Source organism: Pseudophryne corroboree, chromosome 11 (genome assembly GCF_028390025.1).
Source record: "Pseudophryne corroboree isolate aPseCor3 chromosome 11, aPseCor3.hap2, whole genome shotgun sequence".
In the NCBI taxonomy this organism is placed as follows: domain Eukaryota; kingdom Metazoa; phylum Chordata; class Amphibia; order Anura; family Myobatrachidae; genus Pseudophryne; species Pseudophryne corroboree.
In genome coordinates, this window is record NC_086454.1 from 68,094,313 (window position 1) to 68,121,625 (window position 27,313).

Here is a 27,313-nt window from a genome sequence, read left to right on the forward strand (position 1 = left end):
TAGCAGTTGGGCAAAACCATGTGCACTGCAGGGGGGGGGGGGGGGGGGGGCAGATATAACATTTGCAGAGAGAGTTAGATTTGGGTGGGTTATTTTGTTTCTGTGCAGGGTAAATACTGGCTGCTTTATTTTTACACTGCAATGTAGATTGCAGATTGAACACACCACACCCAAATCTATCTCTCTGCACATGTTATATCTGCCTCCCCTGCAGTGCACATGGTTTTGCCCAACTGCTAACAAAGATCCTGCTGCGATCAACTCAGAATTACCCCCACTGTGTACAGCTTGTGGTGATGTTCAGCAGCACATCGCAGAGCATTTCGCCACACCATATAAGGTGAAACTACAGATACATTACACAGATTTATTTTTCATTGTAACCAGTCAATACATACGTTTGGCACAGACCCCTGATCTGGAGATCAGTGTATCAGTAACACTTCCGTTATGTGGATAATTACATTTGTAGTAGCAAGAGATAGTTCATCTCTACTGAACTGCAATCCTTTATGGTGCTACAGAAAATTCTTGTGGGCATACCCTTACTTCTACACGTGCAGGCAATACATAGCACAGCCATTGTAATACAAAGACAGTGCAAAAACTGGGCTTATTCATGTTCATACAGTTTGCTGGAAGCATAAAAAGGACTATAGGTGCATTTTACTGACAATAAGGACAAAGTAGACATGAGATAAAGAAAGTGACCAACCTTTTAATCACTATTTAAGAGCACCATTTGAATAAAGGCAAATACCCCTTGAAGATAGGCTTAAACTAAGGGGAAACTGTTCATTTGTCCCAGGAGTGTACATGGTCTGTCAGTAAGAGCGGGAGGTACTAAAGCCTAAAATGTGATTAAAAACCCTGAAAATCCAGTTTTTCAGGGTTTTACTGCATTTGTACATGTACCAAGTTCAAAACATTCCAAAGCTTGGAGCCAGTAGGTAATACCATCTTTGGGGGGCATTATCCAATAAGTTTATGGGCTTCATTTCGCAACTCCCCCTGGGAGGCATCTAATCAGATCCCTCCCTGCACTCACCGAGGGTGCCGCGTCACTCTGCATATACACAAAGGGACTCCCATGTCCTAGACTCGGAAGTCTACACCGCAAAGGACAGCACTAATCAGGAGAGCTGTCCTTTGCCATAGTAATTGCATTTGCAAGTACATATGTAATTAGTATGTACGCGCTAAGTGGAGGGATCGCAGATGCGATGCTAAGTACGTCCCGCCATGTGTGTTGCTGATTTTCTTACAGTTTTCGAGGTGAGGGGCACTTAGCGTCGCAGAAATAAGGCTCTTACTATGACTAACTGAAGGTAATTTGCGGCTATTAGAGGATTCTTAAAACAAATGCCTCTATAAGGAAATGTAAGAGCTTTAATAATTGTGTCCCCAATTAGAGGGATGCCCATATATCATTTAAGTTAGAGAAGTATTTTTAAACACTCTTGCACTAAAAAAAGCAAGAGGGACTATTCGGATGCATAACAGAGCAGATAACGGGGGTCATTCCGAGTTGATCGCTCGCTAGCAGTTTTTAGCAGCCGTGCAAGTGCATTGTCGCCGCCCACCGGAAAGTGTATTTTCGCTTTGCAGAAGTGCGAACGCTTGTGCAGCAGAGCGCCTGCAAAATCTTTTTGTGCAAAACAAGACCAGCCCTATAGTTACTCTGCCTGCGCGTTGATTCTAACGACAGAGGGGCGGCTTTTGACGTCACACACCCGCCCAGCGAACGCCCAGCCACGCCTGCGTTTTACCAAACACTCCCTGAAAACGGTCAGTTGCCACCCAGAAACGCCCACTTCATGTCAATCTCCTTGCGATCGGCTGTGCGTTTGGAATCGTCGCTAGAACCAGTGCAAAACCACAATGGACTTTGTACCTGTAAGGCGCGCGTACGCATTGTGGTGCCTACGCATGCGCAGATTAGCCGTTTTTTTTACACTGATCGATACGCAGCGAACAACGGCAGCTAGCGATCAACTCGGAATGACCCCCAATGACAAGAAGCATCATTCTATTTAGCCAAAAATGTATTTAAAAGAAAATTCAACTTTGGTCTCAAAGTACTGGAGAGATTTGGAGAATATACTGTGAATAATGGAAATTCTAATCAAGCTGCATTACAGAGACTAAAAGATGATTTATTTTGTGCTCAAACAATAGAATTTCTTAGGGAACATGTATGTAGATTATACATACACGGATATTGTGTTGCTGTCAGTTTTACAGCTTTGGAAAACTTAGAAACGTATTCTAAATCAGCAGAATCCCGAGTGGGTTATTGTCTAGTTAGAGGCACAAAAGGTTAGACAGGAGTGGGCAGCGCCATTATACTGTTTCAGTCAGCCACGCAGTAAAGGGACAAAATTGCATGTCTTCAGCTGGGTACACAATAGGCCGACGGATTGGATGTCAGGCCGGTTCCCTGATTTATCTAACAATCGGTAAGTGCATACACACATACAAATCATTGGCCCGATGTGTCATGCCTGGCATCACAACTGGGCGGGCATATATATGTGATGTCAGACATCAGCGGCCTCTGCAGCATGTCAGCTGACAGCCCATGCACACAGCACAATGCGTCAATATACCTAGAGGGGCTGACGCCGATGTATCTGCGGGGCCGACGCGATATGTCTGTGAACGGCATCGTATCAAGCCTTGGAGACTGATAAAGTAGAGAAGTTGCCTAAAAGCATTCAGGGTCTAATGCAGGTACACACCTAACCAATTCGTCTGCCGACCCGTTGACAGAGTGGCCGATTAGGTAAGCATACACATTTACCAACTGCCTGCTCAATATGTCGGACGTCACAACTTGGCGGGCATTTAAATTTGTCAGTCCCTGCAGCCAGAGTTCGGGTGGTCAGCAGGTTGCCCATACACACAGCCAGACATGCCGCTATACCTGCAAGATACAGCAGTGACGTGCGGTGATGTGAGGCAGAGCCTTTTGCTGTAATACTAGCATATACGCCAGAGTTTTGACTACATGAAGTATATGAAAAATACAATGAATACATTATAAATATCTTCTTTGTATTTGTCTACACTTTTTATAGTCAAAATTCTGATCAAAACTCCCCAAATTTCCACCGGTATATACTGCCGCACCTTTGTATAATGTCATATGAATCCTTTGGCTCATTTACCTCACCGCACGTCCCTGAGATACAGTATATTGGCCATCAGCTGTGCTGCAGGGATTACGCAATATGTGACCTGTCAGTGTGTACCCGCCTGGCGATGACCTATCAGTGTGTCCCCACCTGCCGAAATCCTATCAGTGTGTGCCAACCTGACGATGACCTATCACTGTGTACCCCCCTGACGATGACCTATCACTGTGTACCCCCCTGACGATGACCTATCAGTGTGTACCCACCTGACGATGACCTATCAGTGTGTATTCAGCTTAACTGTTATTTCAAATACTTTGCGAGATAAATGACATAAGCTGATTAGTTGTTTTGCACTATTTCTCCACTCTTCCTCTCTCCAAGGCTTGATACATCTCCCCCCTCAGTCTTTTAGATCCACCAGCTGTCACTCAACATTCATGACAACCTCAGTATCAGTCATCTTTATTGACAATCACTTGCTGACAATCATCGTTATTGCATCCACTTGCTGTCTGTCAGTGTTATTATAACACCAATCAGCTCTCATTCATCTTTATTGCTAGAGACGATTAATCCCGATTACTTTCTCCCTCCATTTAGCATAAGCTTGTATCTTCCCTCATTATACATTCCACTAACCTTCCAATCATTTCCTCAATTTGTTCCTTAGGGGCCCATTTGTTACAGAATATTTGCAGATTATTCCTCAAAACACCTGTTTTTGGGGGATAATCACAAATATTTAATATCCCCCTGACTGTATGACAGAAAGACTGCAGCAGATATCTCCGATACCTGCTGCATTCCCTCCATTCCTGCCGACAGCTGCAATCCCCCATCTATCGGGAATGTGATGCTGCCATATTTACCAAGCTCCGGAATGGATTGGCCCCCACAGTTTACGCCATCTGAAGATGGCGTTAGCCCATGTGGCCAATGGCTACACAATGCAAACTTAGCCTGGAGAGGGTTCCCCTGGAACCCTCTCCAGCAATGTCCGCTGCACGTGCTTGGTTAGCGGGAATGAGCACGCGCAGCAGCACTGGCACCACACTGAACACATCAAAGTGACGAGCTGCTTTCGGAGCGACTGTCCCTGCAGATGTAGAATGACACAGAATAATATATCACAGAATAATTATCGCATCCTTCCATAATAATCACAACCCGCCGTAATAATCGCATCCTGCAATGTGGTTCTGGGCTCTAATATCGTGCCTGGATCACATTGCAAAAGCAATTTTTGATAAATGGGCCCCTTAATCTGTATTAACCCTTCCCTGGAGATATGGTGCTAAGATACCCTAAAGAACACTTGCACTGCATTGTGGGACTGAAAAGTAAAATATAGTTGAACAATAGTGATATATCAACAAATGCAGAAAATTTTATGTTATTGTTAAGGCTGAAACATTCTATATAATCATCCATTAACCTCATTCATTTTTGGGAGATCTGCAAGGCATTGCACTGCAATGGAATGTACAGTACATCATCCTGGCAGTGAAAGGATTAATCACACAGAAAGCTCCCTGACTGTAGTTTCAGGCAGTTTATTACAAACCTAACTATAAAACAACTATAGGTGTAAACTGTGTTATGTTAAGGTCAGTGATCCTCCCGGCCAGGTAATCCAGCGCTGAGTCACTTGTGGAGGTAGGCATCCAGCCACAGCTCACCTGACTTCCTCAGGGATCTGAAGGGAGAAACACAGATGTGAATGAAAGCTCTGAAACCGATTAAAGGAATACCAAGAGGGGGACAAATATTATACACTAAAAGCACTGGGCAGTGAATTAGTTTGGTGTTTATCCCCTATCTGGGGCTAAATGTACAGTAATAGGGGTGTCTTCAATTCAAGTCGGATTAACGGGAGTTTAAGGTCGAATCCAGATTCGACCTATTCAATCATACTCCCGTTTATCCGACGAGTCAGAAAATCCGACTTGTCAGAAAGTATGCGGATCGGTGGCTTCCGCGTGTTTTGTCGGATACGTAGCTAAATCCTACAGGTTTTAGCCCCGTTTCAGACAATGTCAAACCGACTTTAAAAAAAGTCGGATTGTCATTGTCGGGAACGGCCAAATCCTGGCGGTTTTTGGGCGCTAATTGAATACTGCATTGTCGGATCCTTTCCGTCAGAAAGGATCCGACATGCATTGAATACACCCCATAGACTGTGAGCTGCGGGACTTTATGTGAGTCTGCCCGTATTTTTAAAACGGCAATCATTTACACTGCAAAACAGAGTTGGTTTTGCTGTGTGAGTGCCTCTTTATAAATACGGGCAGACTCGCACAAAGTCCCGTACCTCCGGCAGCTCACAGGCTATTACGTTTAGCCCCTGATTCAGTTCTAACATGCATTCTCTTATCAAATAGAACCCAGTAGAGGCAGCCATACTGTTGACTAAACATGTCTGTAGAAATACCCCCCCCCCCCTTCCCCAAAGTTAACATAAATGAATATCACATCTGGATATGGATCAGGGCTGGATGCTACATTAGGAGCCATCAGAGAGATAACTTAGTTACAGTGTGGACGGCCTGCTGGACTGATATGGAAAAAGCAACAGCTAAACGAAAGATTCTGACCCGACAATGTCCCGGAATGCGTTGCACAGCGTCTTCTCCTCGTAGGTCACACTGTACTTCCTGCACAAAGAGCGCACAAGTGGAGCGATCTTGTAGAAGTTGTGGCGAGGCATGGTGGGAAAGAGACTATAACATGGGAAGAGAGAAAGGACACGTATGTGCATACTATCCTGACAACACATTATAAAGTCATGAAGTACAGCGCAGAACTAGACTAAGGGGGTTATTCAGGTAGCAAACCAAAAAAAGCACACTAATAGTCAAAACTAGGTTGCACTGCAGGTGGGGCAGGTGTAACATGTGCAGAGAGAGTTAGATTTGGGTGGGTTGTATTGTTTCTGTGCAAGGTAAATACTGGCTGTTTGTTTTTACACTGCAATTTAGATTTCAGGTTGAACACACCCCACCCAAATCTAACTCTCTCTGCACATGTTACATCTGCCCCACCTGCAGTGTAACATGGGTGGTCATTCCGAGTTGTTCGCTCGTTAATTTTTTCCCGCAACGGAGCGATTAGTCGCTAATGCGCATGCGCAATGTCCGCAGTGCGACTGCGCCAAGTAAATTTGCTAGTAAGTTAGGTATTTTACTCACGACATTACGAGGTTTTTTCTTTATTCTGGTGATCGTAGTGTGATTGACAGGAAGTGGGTGTTTCTGGGCGGAAACTGGCCGTTTTATGGGTGTGTGCGAAAAAACGCTGCCGTTTCTGGGGAAAACGCGGGAGTGGCTGGAGAAACGGAGGAGTGTCTGGGCGAACGCTGGGTGTGTTTGTGACGTCAAACCGGGAACGACAAGCACTGAACTGATCGCAGATGCCGAGTAAGTGTGGAGCTACTCAGAAACTGCTAAGAAGTGTCTATTCGCAATTCTGCTAATCTTTCGTTCGCAATTTTACTATGCTAAGATTCACTCCCAGTAGGCGGCGGCTTAGCGTGTGCAAAGCTGCTAAAAGCAGCTTGCGAGCGAACAACTCGGAATGACTACCATGGTTTGCCCATTAGTCTGCTTTTTTGGTTTGCTAACAAACCTGCATAAGGCCCTTAGCCTTTGATACTGATGTTAGGGATTGGACACATCACTATTTTTTTTTGTCAACGTGATTTCTGTAGCAGTGCAATCATTGCACAGTCACTATGGGGGTCATTCCGAGTTGATCGCTCGCTATCAGTTTTTAGCAGCCGTGCAAACGCTAAGCCGCCGCCCACTGGGAGTGTATTTTAGCTTAGCAGAAGTGCGAACAAAAGGATCGCAGAACGGCTACAAAAAAAAATTGTGCAGTTTTGGAGTAGCTCCAGACCTACTCAGCGCTTGCGATCAGTTCAGACCATTCAGTTCCGGATTTGACGTCACAAATGCACCCTGCGTTCGGCCAGCCACGCCTGCGTTTTTCCTGGCACGCCTGCGTTTTTTCCTCCACTCCCTGAAAACGGTCAGTTGACACCCAGAAACGCCCCCTTCATGTCAATCACTCTGCGGCTGCCATTGCGACTGAAAAGCATCGCTAGACCTTGTGTAAAAATACATCGGCCGTTGTGAAAGTACGTTGCGCGTGCGCATTGCACCGCATATGCATAACTGCATAACTGCCGCTTTTTCACTTAATCGCAGCGCAGCAAACATTTTCAGCTAGCGATCAACTCGGAATGACCCCCTATAGCAAAGAACTAGGGATTATTGATCCCAATAGAAATGAAGAGACTGATGCTCATTACAATGCACTAGTACGTTTCTCTATCAACTATTGTCTAAAAAAAACAAAAGAATAAACTACAGGCATGTAATCCTACGTGTGGTATTAGTTCTCCATTTACTGTACATTGCGGTCAGTGCGCTACAACTCAACAGGCATTAGTAAAACCATAAAAAAAACTGTCATTCCTGAGCCCTTATCATTGGTTATTTATCGACGTTCCCTGGCCTTAGGGAGTGACAGCAAACTGATATCATACTTGACTGCTACTCACTGATGCTCGATCTGAAAATTGAGGTGTCCACTGAACCAGTCATTGAAGAAGGATTGCTCAATGTTGCATGTCGCTGCCAACTGTAGAGACAAATTTGTATCTTTTCAAGGACCAAGTTAGTTTCCTCTTTCCCCATGGCCCCCTCATGTGGAAATTGGGGTGACATAGCCACAAATGAAATAATAAGGCTGCAAGTCAAATGCTTTTATACACACTAATGGAAGTTGAGGAGACTATAAAAAATTTCTTTTACATTTCCGTCAGGTTTATTCATAATACATGAGTTGTAGTATTGTTCATGGTACTGAATATGCTATATATAATGATATTAGTACAGGTTGAGTATCCCTCATCCAAAATGCTTGGGACCAGAGGTATTTTGGATATGGGATTTTTCGTATTTTGGAATAATTGCATACCATAATGAGATATCATGGTGATGGGACCCAAGTCTAAGCACAGAATGTATTTATGTTTCATATACACCTTATACACACAGCCTGATGGTAATTTTAGCCAATATTTTTTTATAACTTTGTGCATTAAACAAAGTGTGTGTACATTCACACAATTCATTTATGTTTCATATACACCTTATACACACATCCTGAGGGTCATTTAATACAATATTTTTAATAACTTTGTGTATTAAACAAAGTTTATGTACATTGAGCCATCAAAAAACAAAGGTTTCGCTATCTCACTCTCACTCAAAAAAGTCCGTATTTCGGAATATTCCGTATTTCGGAATATTTGGATATGGGATACTCAACCTGTATACTGTATATATAAACACCTTGAAATGACATCTGTGCAAACAGTGAGGTATAATGTTATTGCTTATAATGGGTAAGTTGTGATGTCATCACTTAAGTGTCCACTAGGAATGCTTGTATTATTATTATTATTATTATCATCCTTTATATAGCGCCACAAGGGATCCGCAGCACCCAATTACAGAGTACGTAAACGATTAAGCAAAACAGGAAACAGTGACTTACAGGTGAAGACAATAAAGAAACAGTACAGGATACACAAACATAGCTGCGTCAGCAGATGACACTGACATACGTATCAGAAAACAGTGGGATTTGGTGCCATCGAAGATGGTTTAAGTAAGAGAAGGAAAAGCACATGAGGGAAGAGGGCCCTGCTCGTGAGAGATCACATGACAAGGAATAAAGCACCAACTACTGCAAATGATTATAGATATTAGACGTTGAGTGTTTGTAACCTGTAGCATAGCCCTCGGCATGCAGCTTTGTGCTTTGTTTTTGTACGATTGCAGAAATCTGTGACTCCAATTACTAATATAACATCCCATGTGCAGTGTAGATCACATATATGATATATTGTACTTTATTACATTAACAACGTTACACATGTACTATTATAAGTGATATTAAAAACAAAGTATTTTCTCCACACACCCCTATGCATGTACTCAGCTGCAAGGAGACGGCACTTACCTGGCTGCCGAGCCAGTCTCTGTACTTCTCATGGTCAATTTCCATTGGGATGTGATTCATCTGTGTGACCCAGACAAACCAATGAGACTCAATAAACCTGCAGAGGGGACAATATTCATAGGGTATAAAAGCGACACTAAGCACTCGCAGCAGGACAGCAGTCTATCATGTGTGTCTGACAGGAGGAAGCTCTCCAGAGAGCGCTGTGAAGAGCTGCATCTGATTGGTTGTGAGATCTGGGGGTTTGTTACCACCACATCAGAGGATATTTGGGGGCAGTGTTATCAAAGCTTGGACAGAGAAACTGGAGAGAGATAAAGTACTAACCAATCACCTTCTGTCATACTGCAGGCTGTGTTTGAAAAATTAGAGCTGCTTGGCTGGTACTTTCTCTCTCTCCAAGCTTTGATATACAGTAATTCCCCCTTGGTCGCACACTTGGGGGGTATCCAATTATGTGCGGTAATTTATGACGGCTAATTGGTTCTCCGGGGGCTATCCAATTAGTCCCAATGTGGGGCACCCCTCCCCCCAATTCCGGCACTTATCGTAGATTATGCTTTGCGTCCCTCAGACATGAGTAGCATAATCTGTGATAAATGGCACGAAAATACATAGGTCCGCTGCTTTTCGCAGGACCTATGTATTTTCTTGCAAAAAAACTGGGGGATAAAAAAAACAAAAAAAACACACGTTTTTTTGTGCCCGCAGCACTATCGTTGGTAATTGAATCCCCCTTGGACTCTTATAGCACATTGACCCTATTGTTTAGGTTTCAGGCCAACCACATATTGGGGGTCATTCATATCTGATCGCTGCTGTGCATTTTCGCACAGCGAGCGATCAGGGCCAAACTGCGCATGTGTATGCATAGCAATGCGCAGGCGCGTCGGACAGCTAGAACGCAAGGTGATTAACAGAAAGAGGCCGTTTGTGGGTGGCAACTGACCATTTACAGGGAGTGTCCAGAAAAAATGCAGGCGTGCCCAAGCGTTTTGAGGGGAGGGTGTCTGACGTCAGCTCCGTCCCCGATCAGCAGGATTCAATCGCACTGGAAGAGTAAGTCCCGGGCTGCGCAGAGACTGTACACACTGATTTTTAGCAGCTCTGCTAATACATAGGAACGCACACTTGTACAGCGAAAAATACACTCCTCCTGTAGTCGGCGACTATCTGATCGCAGGACTGCAAAAAACGCAGCCCAGCGATCAGATGTGAATGACCCCCATTGTGTGAGTTGGCAGAGATTTAGCTAGGTAGCTAGGTGGTAAACCTGTAATGTGGATTGGCATTCTGGAAAAACAATTACCAAATTGATCATTTGTTGAAATTAATTTGCATCACACTTCATCCACTTTTCTGTGCAGAAAATAGCCTGTGATTCACAGGATCCCACACAGAAATGGGTTCCTAGCTGAGAATCAAAGAGACAGCGACAAGTGTCACTGCTACAAATCGGATGCTGTCACTGGTTATAGCCAATCAGTGAAAGTAGCATCCGGGACTTGGGGGGTCATACCGAGATGATCGTAGCTGTGCTAAATTTAGCACAGCTACGATCAGTCACACTGACATGCGGGGGGACGCCCAGCACAGGGCTATCCCGCCCCGCATGTCGGTCCGGCCCCCCCTCGCAGAAGTGCAAAGGCATCGCACAGCGGCGATGCCTTTGCACTTCAAGAGAAGCTCCCGACAAGGGCAGCTTTAGCGTGCTGGCCGGGAGCTACTCATCGCTCCCCGGCCCGCAACCACCTCTGCCTGTCAAACAGGCAGAGGGAATCGTAGCGGCCCAACGCAGTTCTGACCCGATCGCACCGCTGCGATAAACTGCAGCGTGCGATCGGGTCAGAATGACCCCCTTGGAGCAGTAAATAGTGCTCTGCCTTGACAGCATTACAGGTGTAATAGTGACGTAATACTGTGGCATAATGAAGGTATAATTCCATTTCATAGCTTCTGAGGCTACATAATGTGCTATATTGTGCATGGTCAGTATCTAGTATATTGTACAGTATGCACAGCACACTTTGCTATTTACCATATTATTTTAAGTCACAATAAGAAAATTGTTACTCTCCACATGGCATAGTATGTCATAGTACACCATAGCCTGATGTCATAGTTATTGCCCCACACTGTGAGTGTTAGGTCCTGTATAGGCTGATTGCTGCAGCACACCATGGGGTAAATTTACTAAGATGGGAGTTCTATTTAAGATGGGATGTTGCCCATAGCAGCCAATCAGATTCTACTTCTCATTTATCTAGCACCTTTTAGAAGATAATACCTGGAATCGGATTGGTTGCCATGGGCAATATCCCATCTTAAATAGAACTCCCATCTTAGTAAATTTACCCCCATGTTACTCACAGAATGTTAATTTTCATTTCTACACTGATGAGCACTAGAGGGAGCGGCACATGTTATAGTGATTCATATAACATGAAAGGAATAGCACAGAAAGTTTGTGACTCTGCGCACCGAGTATACCTGTTCGGGCTAGCTGCAGCACTTAGGTGACTAACCTATAAACAGTAATTGGTGATTAAATGCTGCGCTCGGCCCTATTCGTTGTGTGGGTGTCTCCTATATGTACAATAGGAAAATGGCCAATGTGTAGAAATATGGACCCTGCACAATATATGTAATAAATCTTTACTGATCAATTCAAAAAGTAATTAATGACATAGATCTTCCAAACAAATGAGAAATATAAGTAACGTAAGGATTAAATGCAGTTAATCATGCAAATAAATTAAAAGTAAAGTAAATTAGAGTATAATGTCCCGCAACAAGTGATATTAACCTCCTGGTCAACACGGTAATGTGAGCGGTACCTGACCCTTGGTGAGTGACCAAAGAGACTAAGGGAAACACAGTCTTGAATGTCCTTCGGACGGCGGCGGCCCGCTCGTCCGAGTAGCTACCTGCACTTAGGTATACCTTATGGGAGTAGTTCTTCACGGTGTTCGGTGGGTATTGACCGGGTGTGTGTTGGGAGCAATACCCTCCGGACTGGTCCGCCCTATTGCAGCCCCGTTCCCCTGCAGGGCGCCGGTTCACCAGCGCTCCCTGGGTGATCGTGTGCTGTGTAAGCAGGGACCTGTCTCGGCAGGGAGTGTATCACGGCTGCGGCTGTGTTCGATGCTCGCCGTGTTCCCCGCCGTACAGATAGGGTCTGTCAAACTGCCCCCCCGGGGACTAGTCAGGCTGCCTCAGCTCTGAACTCCGGCGGCGCTTCGGTGTACGGACGCTCGCCGGATCTCAGTCAGCCGCTAAAGCACAAACTGTCTGGACGGGGGACTAATCAAGCCACCCCGGCACTGAACTCCAGTGACGCATCAGTGTACGGACGCTCACCAGATGTCAGTCAGCCGTGGAGGCAAGAAACGTCTGCACGGGGGATGAAGAACAGTCGCGGCTCAATGAACCGCTGACCGTCCCCCCTGCCGTGTAGGGAAGTTTACTCTGCTCACCTGTCACCCCCGATAATGGCCTCCCGTCACCGGCTTCTTCCTCTGGTGTCGCCTTGTAGTGTTTGTTAGCGGAGTTCTCGATCACGCGTTCTCAGCCTAGTGTCCTGTCTTTCTCCCGTGCACGGGTCCTGTACTTTGTTGAGGTGGTTTCCAAAGTGTGTGTCTCCAACGCGTTTCAGCCCACTAGGGGCCTTCCTCTGGGAGTCTTTGCATGTCCTCTCCGTGGGTGCTCTTTATAAAGGGTTTCATTTCAAATACCCCGCCTTCTGCAGGTCTCAAAGAGTGCATTTCCTATTGGTCCATCTAATTAAGTTCCTGGTTGGTCAGTGATGCTGTCAGTCTTGGGAGTTCTACCCTCCCATTGGTCCATCTGGTTCAGTCACTGATTGGTCCATGATACTGTCAATCTTAGGAATTCTAGCCTACCATTTAAGGCTAAAACCAGGTTAGTTTGGTAAACTACAGTCCCACGTCCATGTTCAATGGGATTGAATAAATAAAATGCATGACAACAAAACTCTATGTCATTTTAACAAAATGCTAGCGAACAAAAGAACAAAACTTGCTACGACACAGAGATAATAAGTACCTAAATTACCATAAGCAGAGTCAACTTCCCTACACGGCGGGGGGGACGGTCAGCGGTTCATTGAGCCACGACTGTTCTTCATCCCCCATGCACACGTTTCTTGCCTCCACGGCTGACTGACATCTGGTGAGCGTCCGTACATTGACGCGTCACTGGAGTTCAGGACTGGGGTGGCTTGATTAGTCCCCCGTCCAGACAGTTCGTGCTTCAGCGGCTGACTGAGATCCGGCGAGCGTCCGTACACCGACGCGCCGCCGGAGTTCAGAGCCGAGGCAGCCTGACTAATCCTCGGGGGGGGGGGGGCAGTTTGACAGACCCTATCCGTACGGCGGGGAACACGGCGAGCGTCGAACACAGCCGCTGCCGCGATACACTCCCTGCCGAGACCCGGCGCCCTGCAGGGGAACGGGGCTGCAATAGGGCGGACCAGTCCGGAGGGTATTGCTCCCAACACACACCCGGTCAATACCCACCGAACACCGTGAAGAACTACTCGCATAAGGTATACCTAAGTGCAAGTAGCTACTCGGACGAGCGGGCCGCCGCCGTCCGAAGGACATTCAAGACTGTGTTTCCCTTAGTCTCTTTGGTCACTCACCAAGGGTCAGGTACCGCTCACATTACCGTGTTGACCAGGAGGTTAATATCACTTATTGCGGGACATTATACTCTAATTTACTTTACTTTTAATTTATTTGCAGGATTAACTGCATTTAATCCTTACGTTACTTATATTTCTCATTTGTTTGGATGATCTATATCATTAATTACTTTTTGAATTGATCAGTAAAGATTTATTACATATATTGTGCAAGGTCCATATTTCTACACATTGGCCATTTTCCTATTGTATATATAGGAGACACCCACACAACGAAATAGGGCCGAGCGTAGCATTTAATCACCAATGAAAGGAATAGCGTTCAGGCAGACCCATGTGTACACTGACAGCTTTACATAGTCCTAGTAGCTGCCTACCTGACAACAGTAAGTATGGCAATGGATCCCAGTACTCCGAAGAAAGGAACAAAGGTGATGAAAAAACGAATGTAGTAAGACATTGACCAAGCTAGATCCTGCAAGACAGAAAACAATAATAAAGTATAAAAATAAGATTTTACTTACCGATAAATCTATTTCTCGGAGTCCGTAGTGGATGCTGGGGTTCCTGAAAGGACCATGGGGAATAGCGGCTCCGCAGGAGACAGGGCACAAAAAGTAAAGCTTTTTCCGATCAGGTGGTGTGCACTGGCTCCTCCCCCTATGACCCTCCTCCAGACTCCAGTTAGGTACTGTGCCCGGACGAGCGTACACAATAAGGGAGGATTTTGAATCCCGGGTAAGACTCATACCAGCCACACCAATCACACCGTACAACTTGTGATCTAAACCCAGTTAACAGTATGATAACAGCGGAGCCTCTGAAAGATGGCTTCCTTCAACAATAACCCGAATTAGTTAACAATAACTATGTACAATTTATGCAGATAATCCGCACTTGGGATGGGCGCCCAGCATCCACTACGGACTCCGAGAAATAGATTTATCGGTAAGTAAAATCTTATTTTCTCTATCGTCCTAGTGGATGCTGGGGTTCCTGAAAGGACCATGGGGATTATACCAAAGCTCCCAAACGGGCGGGAGAGTGCGGATGACTCTGCAGCACCGAATGAGAGAACTCCAGGTCCTCCTTAGCCAGAGTATCAAATTTGTAAAATTTTACAAACGTGTTCTCCCCTGACCACGTAGCTGCTCGGCAAAGTTGTAATGCCGAGACCCCTCGGGCAGCCGCCCAAGATGAGCCCACCTTCCTTGTGGAGTGGGCCTTTACAGATTTAGGCTGTGGCAGGCCTGCCACAGAATGTGCAAGTTGGATTGTGCTACAGATCCAACGAGCAATCGTCTGCTTAGACGCAGGAGCACCCATCTTGTTGGGTGCATACAATATAAACAACGAGTCAGATTTTCTGACTCCAGCTGTCCTTGCAATATATATTTTTAATGCTCTGACAACGTCCAGTAACTTGGAGTCCTCCAAGTCACTTGTAGCCGCAGGCACTACAATAGGCTGGTTCAGATGAAATGCTGACACCACCTTAGGGAGAAAATGCGGACGAGTCCGCAGTTCTGCCCTGTCCGAATGGAAAATCAGATATGGGCTTTTGTAAGATAAAGCTGCCAATTCTGACACTCTCCTGGCAGAAGCCAGGGCTAGAAGCATGGTCACTTTCCATGTGAGATATTTCAAATCCACCTTTTTTAGTGGTTCAAACCAATGAGATTTTAGGAAGTCCAAAACCACATTGAGATCCCACGGTGCCACTGGAGGCACCACAGGAGGCTGTATATGCAGCACTCCCTTAACAAAGGTCTGGACTTCAGGGACTGAAGCCAATTCTTTTTGAAAGAAAATCGACAGGGCCGAAATTTGAACCTTAATAGATCCCAATTTGAGACCCATTGACAATCCTGATTGCAGGAAATGTAGGAATCGACCCAGTTGAAATTCCTCCGTCGGAGCACTCCGATCTTCGCACCACGCAACATATTTTCGCCAAATTCGGTGATAATGTTGCACGGTTACTTCCTTCCTTGCTTTAATCAAAGTAGGAATGACTTCTTCCGGCATGCCTTTTTCCTTTAGGATCCGGCGTTCAACCGCCATGCCGTCAAACGCAGCCGCGGTAAGTCTTGAAACAGACAGGGACCCTGCTGAAGCAAGTCCCTCCTTAGAGGTAGAGGCCACGGATCTTCCGTGATCATCTCTTGAAGTTCCGGGTACCAAGTCCTTCTTGGCCAATCCGGAACCACTAGTATCGTTCTTACGCCTCTTTGCCGTATAATTCTCAATACTTTTGGTATGAGAGGCAGAGGAGGAAACACATACACCGACTGGTACACCCAAGGCGTTACCAGCGCGTCCACAGCTATTGCCTGCGGATCTCTTGACCTGGCGCAATACCTGTCCAGTTTTTTGTTGAGGCGAGACGCCATCATGTCCACCATTGGTCTTTCCCAACGGGTTACCAGCATGTGGAAGACTTCTGGATGAAGTCCCCACTCTCCCGGGTGAAGATCGTGTCTGCTGAGGAAGTCTGCTTCCCAGTTGTCCACTCCCGGGATGAACACTGCTGACAGTGCTATCACATGATTCTCTGCCCAGCGAAGAATCCTTGCAGCTTCTGCCATTGCACTCCTGCTTCTTGTGCCGCCCTGTCTGTTCACATGGGCGACTGCCGTGATGTTGTCCGACTGGATCAACACCGGTTTTCCCTGAAGCAGAGATTCTGCCTGGCTTAGAGCATTGTATATTGCTCTTAGTTCCAGAATGTTTATGTGAAGAGACGTTTCCAGGCTCGTCCATACTCCCTGGAAGTTTCTTCCTTGTGTGACTGCTCCCCAGCCTCTCAGGCTGGCGTCCGTGGTCACCAGGATCCAATCCTGTATGCCGAATCTGCGGCCCTCCAATAGATGAGCACTCTGCAACCACCACAGAAGAGACACCCTTGTCCTTGGAGACAGGGTTATCCGCAGGTGCATCTGAAGATGCGACCCTGACCATTTGTCCAACAGATCCCTTTGGAAAATTCTTGCGTGGAATCTGCCGAATGGAATTGCTTCGTAAGAAGCCACCATTTTTCCCAGGACTCTTGTGCATTGATGTACAGACACCTTTCCTGGTTTTAGGAGGTTCCTGACAAGCTCGGATAACTCCTTGGCTTTTTCCTCCGGGAGAAAAACCTTTTTCTGAACCGTGTCCAGAATCATCCCTAGGAACAGCAGACGAGTTGTCGGCATTAACTGGGATTTTGGAATATTCAGAATCCACCCGTGCTGTTTTAGCACTTCTTGAGACAGTGCTAATCCCATCTCTAGCTGTTCTCTGGACCTCGCCCTTATTAGGAGATCGTCCAAGTATGGGATAATTAATACGCCTTTTCTTCGAAGAAGAATCATCATCTCGGCCATTACCTTTGTAAAGATCCGAGGTGCCGTGGACAATCCGAACGGCAGCGTCTGAAACTGATAGTGACAGTTTTGTACAACGAACCTGAGGTACCCCTGGTGTGAGGGGTAAATTGGAACGTGGAGATACGCATCCTTGATGTCCAAGGATACCATAAAGTCCCCCTCTTCCAGGTTCGCTATCACTGCTCTGAGTGACTCCATTTTGAACTTGAACTTCTTTATGTACAGGTTCAAGGACTTCAGATTTAGAATAGGCCTTACCGAGCCATCCGGCTTCGGTACCACAAAAAGAGTGGAATAATACCCCTTCCCTTGTTGCAGAAGAGGTACCTTGACTATCACCTGCTGAGAGTACAGCTTGTGAATGGCTTCCAAAACCGTCTCCCTTTCGGAGGGGGACGTTGGTAAAGCAGACTTCAGGAAACGGCGAGGTGGATCTGTCTCTAATTCCAACCTGTATCCCTGAGATATTATCTGCAGGATCCAGGGATCTACTTGCGAGTGAGCCCACTGCGCGCTGTAATTTTTGAGACGACCCCCCACCGTCCCCGAGTCCGCTTGAGAAGCCCCAGCGTCATGCTGAGGCTTTTGTAGAAGCCGGGGAGGGCTTCTGATCCTGGGAAGGAGCTGCGTGTTGCTGTCTCTTCCCTCGACCTTTGCCTCGTGGCAGATATGAATAGCCCTTTGCTCTCTTATTTTTAAAGGAACGAAAGGGCTGCGGTTGAAAAGTCGGTGCCTTTTTCTGTTGGGGAGTGACTTGAGGTAGAAAGGTGGATTTCCCGGCTGTAGCCGTGGCCACCAAATCTGATAGACCGACTCCAAATAACTCCTCCCCTTTATACGGCAAAACTTCCATATGCCGTTTTGAATCCGCATCGCCTGTCCACTGTCGCGTCCATAAAGCTCTTCTGGCCGAAATGGACATAGCACTTACCCGTGATGCCAGTGTGCATATATCCCTCTGTGCATCACGCATATAAAGAAATGCATCCTTTATTTGTTCTAACGACAGTAAAATATTGTCCCTGTCCAGGGTATCAATATTTTCAATCAGGGACTCTGACCAAACTACCCCCGCACTGCCCATCCAGGCAGTCGCTACAGCTGGTCGTAGTATAACACCTGCATGTGTGTATATACTTTTTTGGATATTTTCCATCCTCCTATCTGATGGATCTTTAAGTGCGGCCGTCTCAGGAGAGGGTAACGCCACTTGTTTAGATAAGCGTGTTAGCGCCTTGTCCACCCTAGGAGGTGTTTCCCAGCGCTCCCTAACCTCTGGCGGGAAAGGGTATAATGCCAATAATTTCTTTGAAATTATCAGCTTTTTATCAGGGGCAACCCACGCTTCATTACACACGTCATTTAGTTCTTCTGATTCAGGAAAAACTATAGGTAGTTTTTTCATACCCCACATAATACCCTGTTTAGTGGTACCTGTAGTATCAGCTAAATGTAACGCCTCCTTCATTGCCAAAATCATATAACGTGTGGCCCTACTGGAAAATACGGTTGATTCGTCACCGTCACCACTGGAGTCATCGCCTGTGTCTGGGTCTGTGTCGACCGACTGAGGCAAAGGGCGTTTCACAGCCCCTGACGGTGTTTGAGTCGCCTGGACAGGCACTAATTGATTGTCCGGCCGTCTCATGTCGTCAAACGACTGCTTTAGCGTGTTGACACTATCCCGTAGTTCCATAAATAAAGGCATCCATTCTGGTGTCGACTCCCTAGGGGGTGACATCCTCATATTTGGCAATTGCTCCGCCTCCACACCAATATCGTCCTCATACATGTCGACACACACGTACCGACACACAGCAGACACACAGGGAATGCTCCTAACGAAGACAGGACCCACTAGCCCTTTGGGGAGACAGAGGGAGAGTTTGCCAGCACACACCAAAAGCGCTATATATATATCAGGGATAGCCTTATAATAAGTGCTCCCTTATAGCTGCTTTGTTATATCAAAATATCGCCATAAATGTGCCCCCCCCTCTCTGTTTTACCCTGTTTCTGTAGTGCAGTGCAGGGGAGAGACTTGGGAGCCGTCCTGACCAGCGGAGCTGTGAGAGGAAATGGCGCCGTGTGCTGAGGAGATAGGCCCCGCCCCTTTTCCGGCGGGCTCGTCTCCCGCTATTTAGAAAAATTAGGCAGGGGTTAAATATCTCCATATAGCCTCTAGGGCTATATGTGAGGTATTTTTAGCCTTTATAGGTACTCATTTGCCTCCCAGGGCGCCCCCCTCCCAGCGCCCTGCACCCTCAGTGACTGCCGTGTGAAGTGTGCTGAGAGGAAAATGGCGCACAGCTGCAGTGCTGTGCGCTACCTTTAGAAGACTGCAGGAGTCTTCAGCCGCCGATTCTGGACCTCTTCTGATTTCAGCATCTGCAAGGGGGCCGGCGGCGTGGCTCCGGTGACCATCCAGGCTGTACCTGTGATCGTCCCTCTGGAGCTTGATGTCCAGTAGCCAAGAAACCAATCCATCCTGCACGCAGGTGAGTTGACTCCTTCTCCCCTCAGTCCCTCGCTGCAGTGATCCTGTTGCCAGCAGGAATCACTGTAAAATAAAAAAACCTAGCTAAACTTTTTCTAAGCAGCTCTTTAGGAGAGCCACCTAGATTGCACCCTTCTCGGCCGGGCACAAAAATCTAACTGGAGTCTGGAGGAGGGTCATAGGGGGAGGAGCCAGTGCACACCACCTGATCGGAAAAAGCTTTACTTTTTGTGCCCTGTCTCCTGCGGAGCCGCTATTCCCCATGGTCCTTTCAGGAACCCCAGCATCCACTAGGACGATAGAGAAATGACGTACATACACTCATGCACGCATACATATATACCCGTATTTGCCGGCGTATAAGACGACTGGGCGTATAAGACGACCCCCAACATTTCCACTCAAAATATAGTTTGTTATATGGACAAAAAAACTAAAACAAAAAAGATACAGATAGCGCTTGCAGATTTATTATTATAATAAATTTATTGATTAACTATTATCTCAATGATAATTCTCCACTAGTACTATTATAGTACCAAGGATATAGATTAATAAAAAATCTTTCCCTAGCCTTGACAACAAATTTACATATGTAAAAAAAAAACTAAAACCACATTGACATCAATTAATAATATATAAGAAAATGCTCTGCTCCACAGATTAGTTTAGCTAGCCCTTTTTGTAGAGAAAAAGATACAATAGTTTCAGTGAGTCCCAGTGTTTCACTTAATTGCTATAAAGCTGCAACAGCTGAGTCCATTGACTGGTTACTTAGTTTCATTTAGTTTGCTGCTGTTTCCTTTCTTTGATAATTGTAATCTTGAGATAGATGTTATAGCATTAGATAATGTATGATATATAGAATAGAGCTTGCTTTCAATCACACATAATACGTATAGTATTTAGCAGCTTTTTTGTCCACTTTAAATGACGCTGATCAGGTTAGCAGCAATTTCATCATGAAGCAGTAGGATTAATGGATATAATCACAGTTTTTATAAGACATGGCCATGTTAAGTTTTAATTACCACTCCGCCTCAGGTTTCCGTCTTTGCAGTCCTCCCGGCTCTGGTGCTAATTAACCGTTCAAAATGAGCCTTATCCGGAGATTTGTCCAAAGTCCTCCTGATGCTCGGCGTGAGTGGTAGAGTAGGTTGTCACTGGCAGGTGCAAATACAGAGACGCGTTTCACTACCTCCTGGCATCGGCAGCTTCCTCAGTCTGATACTTTGCATCTGCCGCCCTGCTCCTTTTTATCCTCGCGATTTCTCCGGTGTACCGACGCCTCCTACATGCGTTCCACACCTCGTTCTCTTATTACTCACATCAGTGTTTCTGAGCTTGATGTTACCCAGCTGTGTGTAACTTAATCCGATCTCGGCCCGTCAATGACAGCTATTCATACTCTTTCAGTGTCACACAGCTAATTTCTCAGTTATTTTGATACGTAATAATTATATAGAGCCGCAGCAGGTTCAGCGGACTCAAAGCTTATTGATAACATATGTACATTCTAATATACAGCATCCCTTTATCTAGGAGCAGAGCAACATTTAGCTAAAATTGGTAACATATGTACATTATAATATATAGCAACCCTTTATCTAGGAGCAGAGCAACATTTAGCTAAAATTATATTTAAAAAAACACAATCCTTTACTATGAGACATATACACGCCATGTTCTATATGGCTCATATTGCATCCTATTTTTATAACGTAAATTCCAAATTCATACATCATATTACCTGTCTAGATATATAGATAAATATGCAGATCAAATCAAAACCTGCATATATCCACATATTTAGACTATCTAAAAAGGGCAGTGGTTAATTTTAATCTGTTGACTACATTAACCTGTTAAATCCAAAATCCTATATAGAGAAGTGTATATTTTTTATAGTTATTATTATTTAAATTTTTTCTATCTAACCTATCCCTTATTTTACTTTTAACCCATTGAATGGTCACATCCAGATTTTTGCTATGAAAATAAATATCAACCAGTAAAATTAATTAATTAATTGAACAACCAATCTTCCGTCACAATGCTAGTCCCTTATCCTACCAACTTTCCAAGAGTTCCCACAGACCACCATATTCCAATTACCCACGGTTTAACTGATATGGTTCAATTCGACCGTGTCGTTCAGACCATCAGGACACATGGTCCCCAATCTGAAAATCCAGTAAGCCTCCCTTCGACAAAGAGTATTGAACCTATCCCCCCCACGTGCAGTACTCTTCACTTGTTCAATACCTATTATTTTGACATTGCTAGATACACATACACTACATTGTGCAATGTGGTTGGAGAGGGGATGTGTTCTAACATTCTTGTTTATATTCCTCCAGTGCTCCATAAATCTCGTATGCTCCATACGAGATTTATGGAGCACTGGAGGAATATAAACAAGAATGTTAGAACACATCCCCTCTCCAACCACATTGCACAATGTAGTGTATGTGTATCTAGCAATGTCAAAATAATAGGTATTGAACAAGTGAAGAGTACTGCACGTGGGGGGGATAGGTTCAATACTCTTTGTCGAAGGGAGGCTTACTGGATTTTCAGATTGGGGACCATGTGTCCTGATGGTCTGAACGACACGGTCGAATTGAACCATATCAGTTAAACCGTGGGTAATTGGAATATGGTGGTCTGTGGGAACTCTTGGAAAGTTGGTAGGATAAGGGACTAGCATTGTGACGGAAGATTGGTTGTTCAATTAATTAATTAATTTTACTGGTTGATATTTATTTTCATAGCAAAAATCTGGATGTGACCATTCAATGGGTTAAAAGTAAAATAAGGGATAGGTTAGATAGAAAAAATTTAAATAATAATAACTATAAAAAATATACACTTCTCTATATAGGATTTTGGATTTAACAGGTTAATGTAGTCAACAGATTAAAATTAACCACTGCCCTTTTTAGATAGTCTAAATATGTGGATATATGCAGGTTTTTATTTGATCTGCATATTTATCTATATATCTAGACAGGTAATATGATGTATGAATTTGGAATTTACGTTATAAAAATAGGATGCAATATGAGCCATATAGAACATGGCGTGTATATGTCTCATAGTAAAGGATTGTGTTTTTTTAAATATAATTTTAGCTAAATGTTGCTCTGCTCCTAGATAAAGGGTTGCTATATATTATAATGTACATATGTTACCAATTTTAGCTAAATGTTGCTCTGCTCCTAGATAAAGGGATGCTGTATATTAGAATGTACATATGTTATCAATAAGCTTTGAGTCCGCTGAACCTGCTGCGGCTCTATATAATTATTACGTATCAAAATAACTGAGAAATTAGCTGTGTGACACTGAAGGAGTATGAATAGCTGTCATTGACGGGCCGAGATCGGATTAAGTTACACACAGCTGGGTAACATCAAGCTCAGAAACACTGATGTGAGTAATAAGAGAACGAGGTGTGGAACGCATGTAGGAGGCGTCGGTACACCGGAGAAATCGCGAGGATAAAAAGGAGCAGGGCGGCAGATGCAAAGTATCAGACTGAGGAAGCTGCCGATGCCAGGAGGTAGTGAAACGCGTCTCTGTATTTGCACCTGCCAGTGACAACCTACTCTACCACTCACGCCGAGCATCAGGAGGACTTTGGACAAATCTCCGGATAAGGCTCGTTTTGAACGGTTAATTAGCACCAGAGCCGGGAGGACTGCAAAGACGGAAACCTGAGGCGGAGTGGTAATTAAAACTTAACATGGCCATGTCTTATAAAAACTGTGATTATATCCATTAATCCTACTGCTTCATGATGAAATTGCTGCTAACCTGATCAGCGTCATTTAAAGTGGACAAAAAAGCTGCTAAATACTATACGTATTATGTGTGATTGAAAGCAAGCTCTATTCTATATATCATACATTATCTAATGCTATAACATCTATCTCAAGATTACAATTATCAAAGAAAGGAAACAGCAGCAAACTAAATGAAACTAAGTAACCAGTCAATGGACTCAGCTGTTGCAGCTTTATAGCAATTAAGTGAAACACTGGGACTCACTGAAACTATTGTATCTTTTTCTCTACAAAAAGGGCTAGCTAAACTAATCTGTGGAGCAGAGCATTTTCTTATATATTATTAATTGATGTCAATGTGGTTTTAGTTTTTTTTTACATATGTAAATTTGTTGTCAAGGCTAGGGAAAGATTTTTTATTAATCTATATCCTTGGTACTATAATAGTACTAGTGGAGAATTATCATTGAGATAATAGTTAATCAATAAATTTATTATAATAATAAATCTGCAAGCGCTATCTGTATCTTTTTTGTTTTAGTTTTTTTGTCCATTTGAAGGGGGTTGGGAAGTCCCTCTGTGTATGGTGAGCTGCATGCGGATTTGGGACATATACATGTTGGTAATCGAATAAAACGAATTATATTGGCGCCAGGGGGACTACTTGAGTGTAGGTGTTCTTTTTTCTAGTTTGTTATATACTCGCCGTATAAGACTACCCCCTTCCACACACCAAATAAAACGTAAAAGAACATCAGATTTGTGACATACTGTATATTATGACCTGATAAGAGATTTGGATAGGGAGTATTTATCAAGGTATGCATAAGAAGGGGGGAGGGGGCGAGGAGAAAGTTGTAAAATGTATAAAAGTATACCCCTGTGTGCATTTAGTGTTACCGGTTTCACATGAGTGCCATTAGTATTAGTATTAGTGCCATTACAGTACCTGTCATTGTCACCATTGTACGGCCACAACGCGACTGCAGCGCCTCCGGCCAATCCCTGCATCTCCCTGCAATTGGCACTAGTGACCCGCCGCGGCCGCACTGGATACCGCGCGATACTGGATGGTATGTAGAATGAGGTGGGCGGGCATCGGGAGGCCACTATGGGCACCGGGCGAGTATCGGAAGGCCACTATGGCAGCTATGTCTATCCCAACTGAAGTGCACCCGGCGTATAAGACGACCCCCCCACTTGGAGGCATGTTGTTCAGGGCAAAAAAGTAGTCTTATACGCCAGCAAATACTGTAATACACATATAATATATTTACTTAGCCTATGAGATCTGCAGAATGAATCAGTGTTACAGAGTAGGCCCCACCACTGCACCTAGGCAGAGTCTAGGACATAATGGTTCACATCTATGGACAATGGGCCTAACTCAGACCTGATCGTATATGTGCTAAATTTAGCACATCTACGATCAGCTTTCCTGAAAAGTGTGGGGACGTCCAGCACAGGGCTAGTTCACCCCGCATGTCAGGCCCTAACCCGCCACACAAGTACAAAAGCATAGCACAGCGGCGATGCTTTTGTACTTGAAGAGTAGCTTCCTACCAACGCAGCTCCTGCGCACTGGCAGGGAGCTACTCATCGCTGTCCGGGTCGCAGCGGCTGCATGTGACGTCACGCAGCTGCCACGGCCCGCCCCCCGCACGGTCTGGGCACGCTTGGATTGCCTGCTCTGCACCCCTAAAATGGCACCCAAACACCGCTGGCCCGTACCCTTCCGCCCTGCGACCGCCTCTGCCTGTCAATCTGGCAGAGACGATCGCAGGGCTGAGACGCCCGTAGGCTGCCTGGCATGCGCCGGCACATGTGCAGTTCAGACCTGATCGGCTGCTGTACGAAAATGCACAGCAGCGATCAGGTCTGAATTTGGCCCAGTGTGACAGAACCAGGTATTATCCTGCTGTGTTGCACTATTAGGAGGTGAAGAAAAATATAAACCTTTCTGACTGTAATCATGGGCACACTGATGTAAGCTTCAATGTAATTTAGGGGGGATTTAGTCATTTATAATGTCGGTATCTGCAGAATGTTGACAAGTTCACAATGTCGACATGTGAAATATCAACATTCTGCAGGGACTGGAGGGTTAGGGTTAGGCTGTGACATCGGAGGGATAGGGTTAGGCTGCGACAGTGGAGGGTTAAGGTTATGGGAGGGGAGGCTTAGGCTGTGGCAGCAGAGGGCTAGGCTGTGATAGCAGAGGGTTAGGGTTAGGCTGTAACAGTGGAGGGAAGGGTTAGGCTGTGACAGCGGAGGGAAGGGTTAGGCTGTGACAGCGGAGGGAAGGGTTAGACTGACAGCGGAGGGTTAGGGCTAGGCTGTGACTGCGGAGGGAAGGGTTAGGCTGTGACAGCGGAGGGTTAGGGCTAGGCTGTGACTGCGGAGGGAAGGGTTAGGCTGTGACAGCGGAGGGTTAGGGTTAGGCTGTGACTGCGGAGGGAAGGGTTAGGCTGTGACAGTGGAGGGTTAGGGCTAGGCTGTGACTGCGGAGGGAAGGGTTAGGCTGTGACAGCGGAGGGTTAGGGCTAGGCTGTGACTGCGGAGGGAAGGGTTAGGCTGTGACAGCGGAGGGTTAGGGCTAGGCTGTGACTGCGGAGGGAAGGGTTAGGCTGTGACAGCGGAGGGTTAGGGTTAGGCTGTGACAGCGGAGGGTTAGGGTTAGGCTGTGACTGCGGAGGGTTAGGGCTAGGCTGTGACTGCGGAGGGAAGGGTTAGGCTGTGACAGCGGAGGGTTAGGGCTAGGCTGTGACTGCGGAGGGAAGGGTTAGGCTGTGACAGCGGAGGGTTAGGGTTAGGCTGTGACTGCGGAGGGAAGGGTTAGGCTGTGACAGCGGAGGGTTAGGGCTAGGCTGTAACTGCGGAGGGAAGGGTTAGGCTGTGACAGCGGAGGGTTAGGGTTAGGCTGTGACTGCGGAGGGAAGGGTTAGGCTGTGACAGCGGAGGGTTAGGGCTAGGCTGTGACTGCGGAGGGATAGGGTTAGGCTGTGACAGCGGAGGGTTAGGGCTAGGCTGTGACTGCGGAGGGAAGGGTTAGGCTGTGACAGCGGAGGGTTAGGGCTAGGCTGTGACAGTGGAGGGTTAGGGCTAGGCTGTGAATGCGGAGGGAAGGGTTAGGCTGTAACAGCGGAGGGAAGGGGTAGGCTGTGAAAGCGGAGGGAAGGGGTAGGCAGTAATAGTGGAGGGAAGACTGAGGCTGCGACAGAGGCGGAATAGGGTTAGGCTGCGGCAGTGGAGGGTTAGGTTACATGAGGGGAGGGTTAGGTCACAGGAGGCGAGGGTTAGGCTACAAGAGGGGCGGAGTCAGGGTTAGGCTACGGGAGGGGAGGGTTAGGCTATGGAAGGGGAGGGTTAGAGTAAGGTTATGGGAGGGGAAGGTTAGTGTTAGGCTATGGGAGGGGAGGGTTAGGGTAAGGTTATGGGAGGGGAAGGTTAGGGTTAGGCTATGGGAGGGGAGGGTTAGGGTAAGGTTATGGGAGGGGAAGGTTAGGGTTAGGCTATGGGAGGGGAGGGTTAGAGTAAGGTTATGGGAGGGAAAGGTTAGGGTTAGGCTATGGGAGGGGAGGGTTAGGGTAAGGTTATGGGAGGGGAAGGTTAGGGTTAGGCTATGGGAGGGGAGGGTTAGGGTAAGGTTATGGGAGGGGAAGGTTAGTGTTAGGCTATGGGAGGGGAGGGTTAGGGTAAGGTTATGGGAGGGGAAGGTTAGGGTTAGGCTATGGGAGGGGAGGGTTAGGGTAAGGTTATGGGAGGGGAAGGTTAGGGTTAGGCTATGGGAGGGGAGGGTTAGAGTAAGGTTATGGGAGGGG

At 45.9% G+C, this 27,313-nt stretch overlaps 1 protein-coding gene across 1 annotated transcript in view; it reads right to left on the bottom strand.

The window, feature by feature from the left end:
* Window positions 1-4,677: 4,677 nt before the first annotated feature.
* LOC134968865 (fatty acid desaturase 2-like) overlaps window positions 4,678-27,313 on the bottom strand; it is a 65,955-nt gene continuing 43,319 nt past the window's right edge. Inside the window, exons 9-13 of the mRNA XM_063944401.1 lie at window positions 14,214-14,311; window positions 9,171-9,267; window positions 7,702-7,781; window positions 5,735-5,860; window positions 4,678-4,836 (exon numbers count right to left, since the gene is read on the bottom strand). Of these exons, the coding sequence (XP_063800471.1) occupies window positions 4,785-4,836; window positions 5,735-5,860; window positions 7,702-7,781; window positions 9,171-9,267; window positions 14,214-14,311 (453 nt within the window). The 3' untranslated portion in view covers window positions 4,678-4,784. The remainder of the gene's footprint in view (window positions 4,837-5,734; window positions 5,861-7,701; window positions 7,782-9,170; window positions 9,268-14,213; window positions 14,312-27,313) is intronic.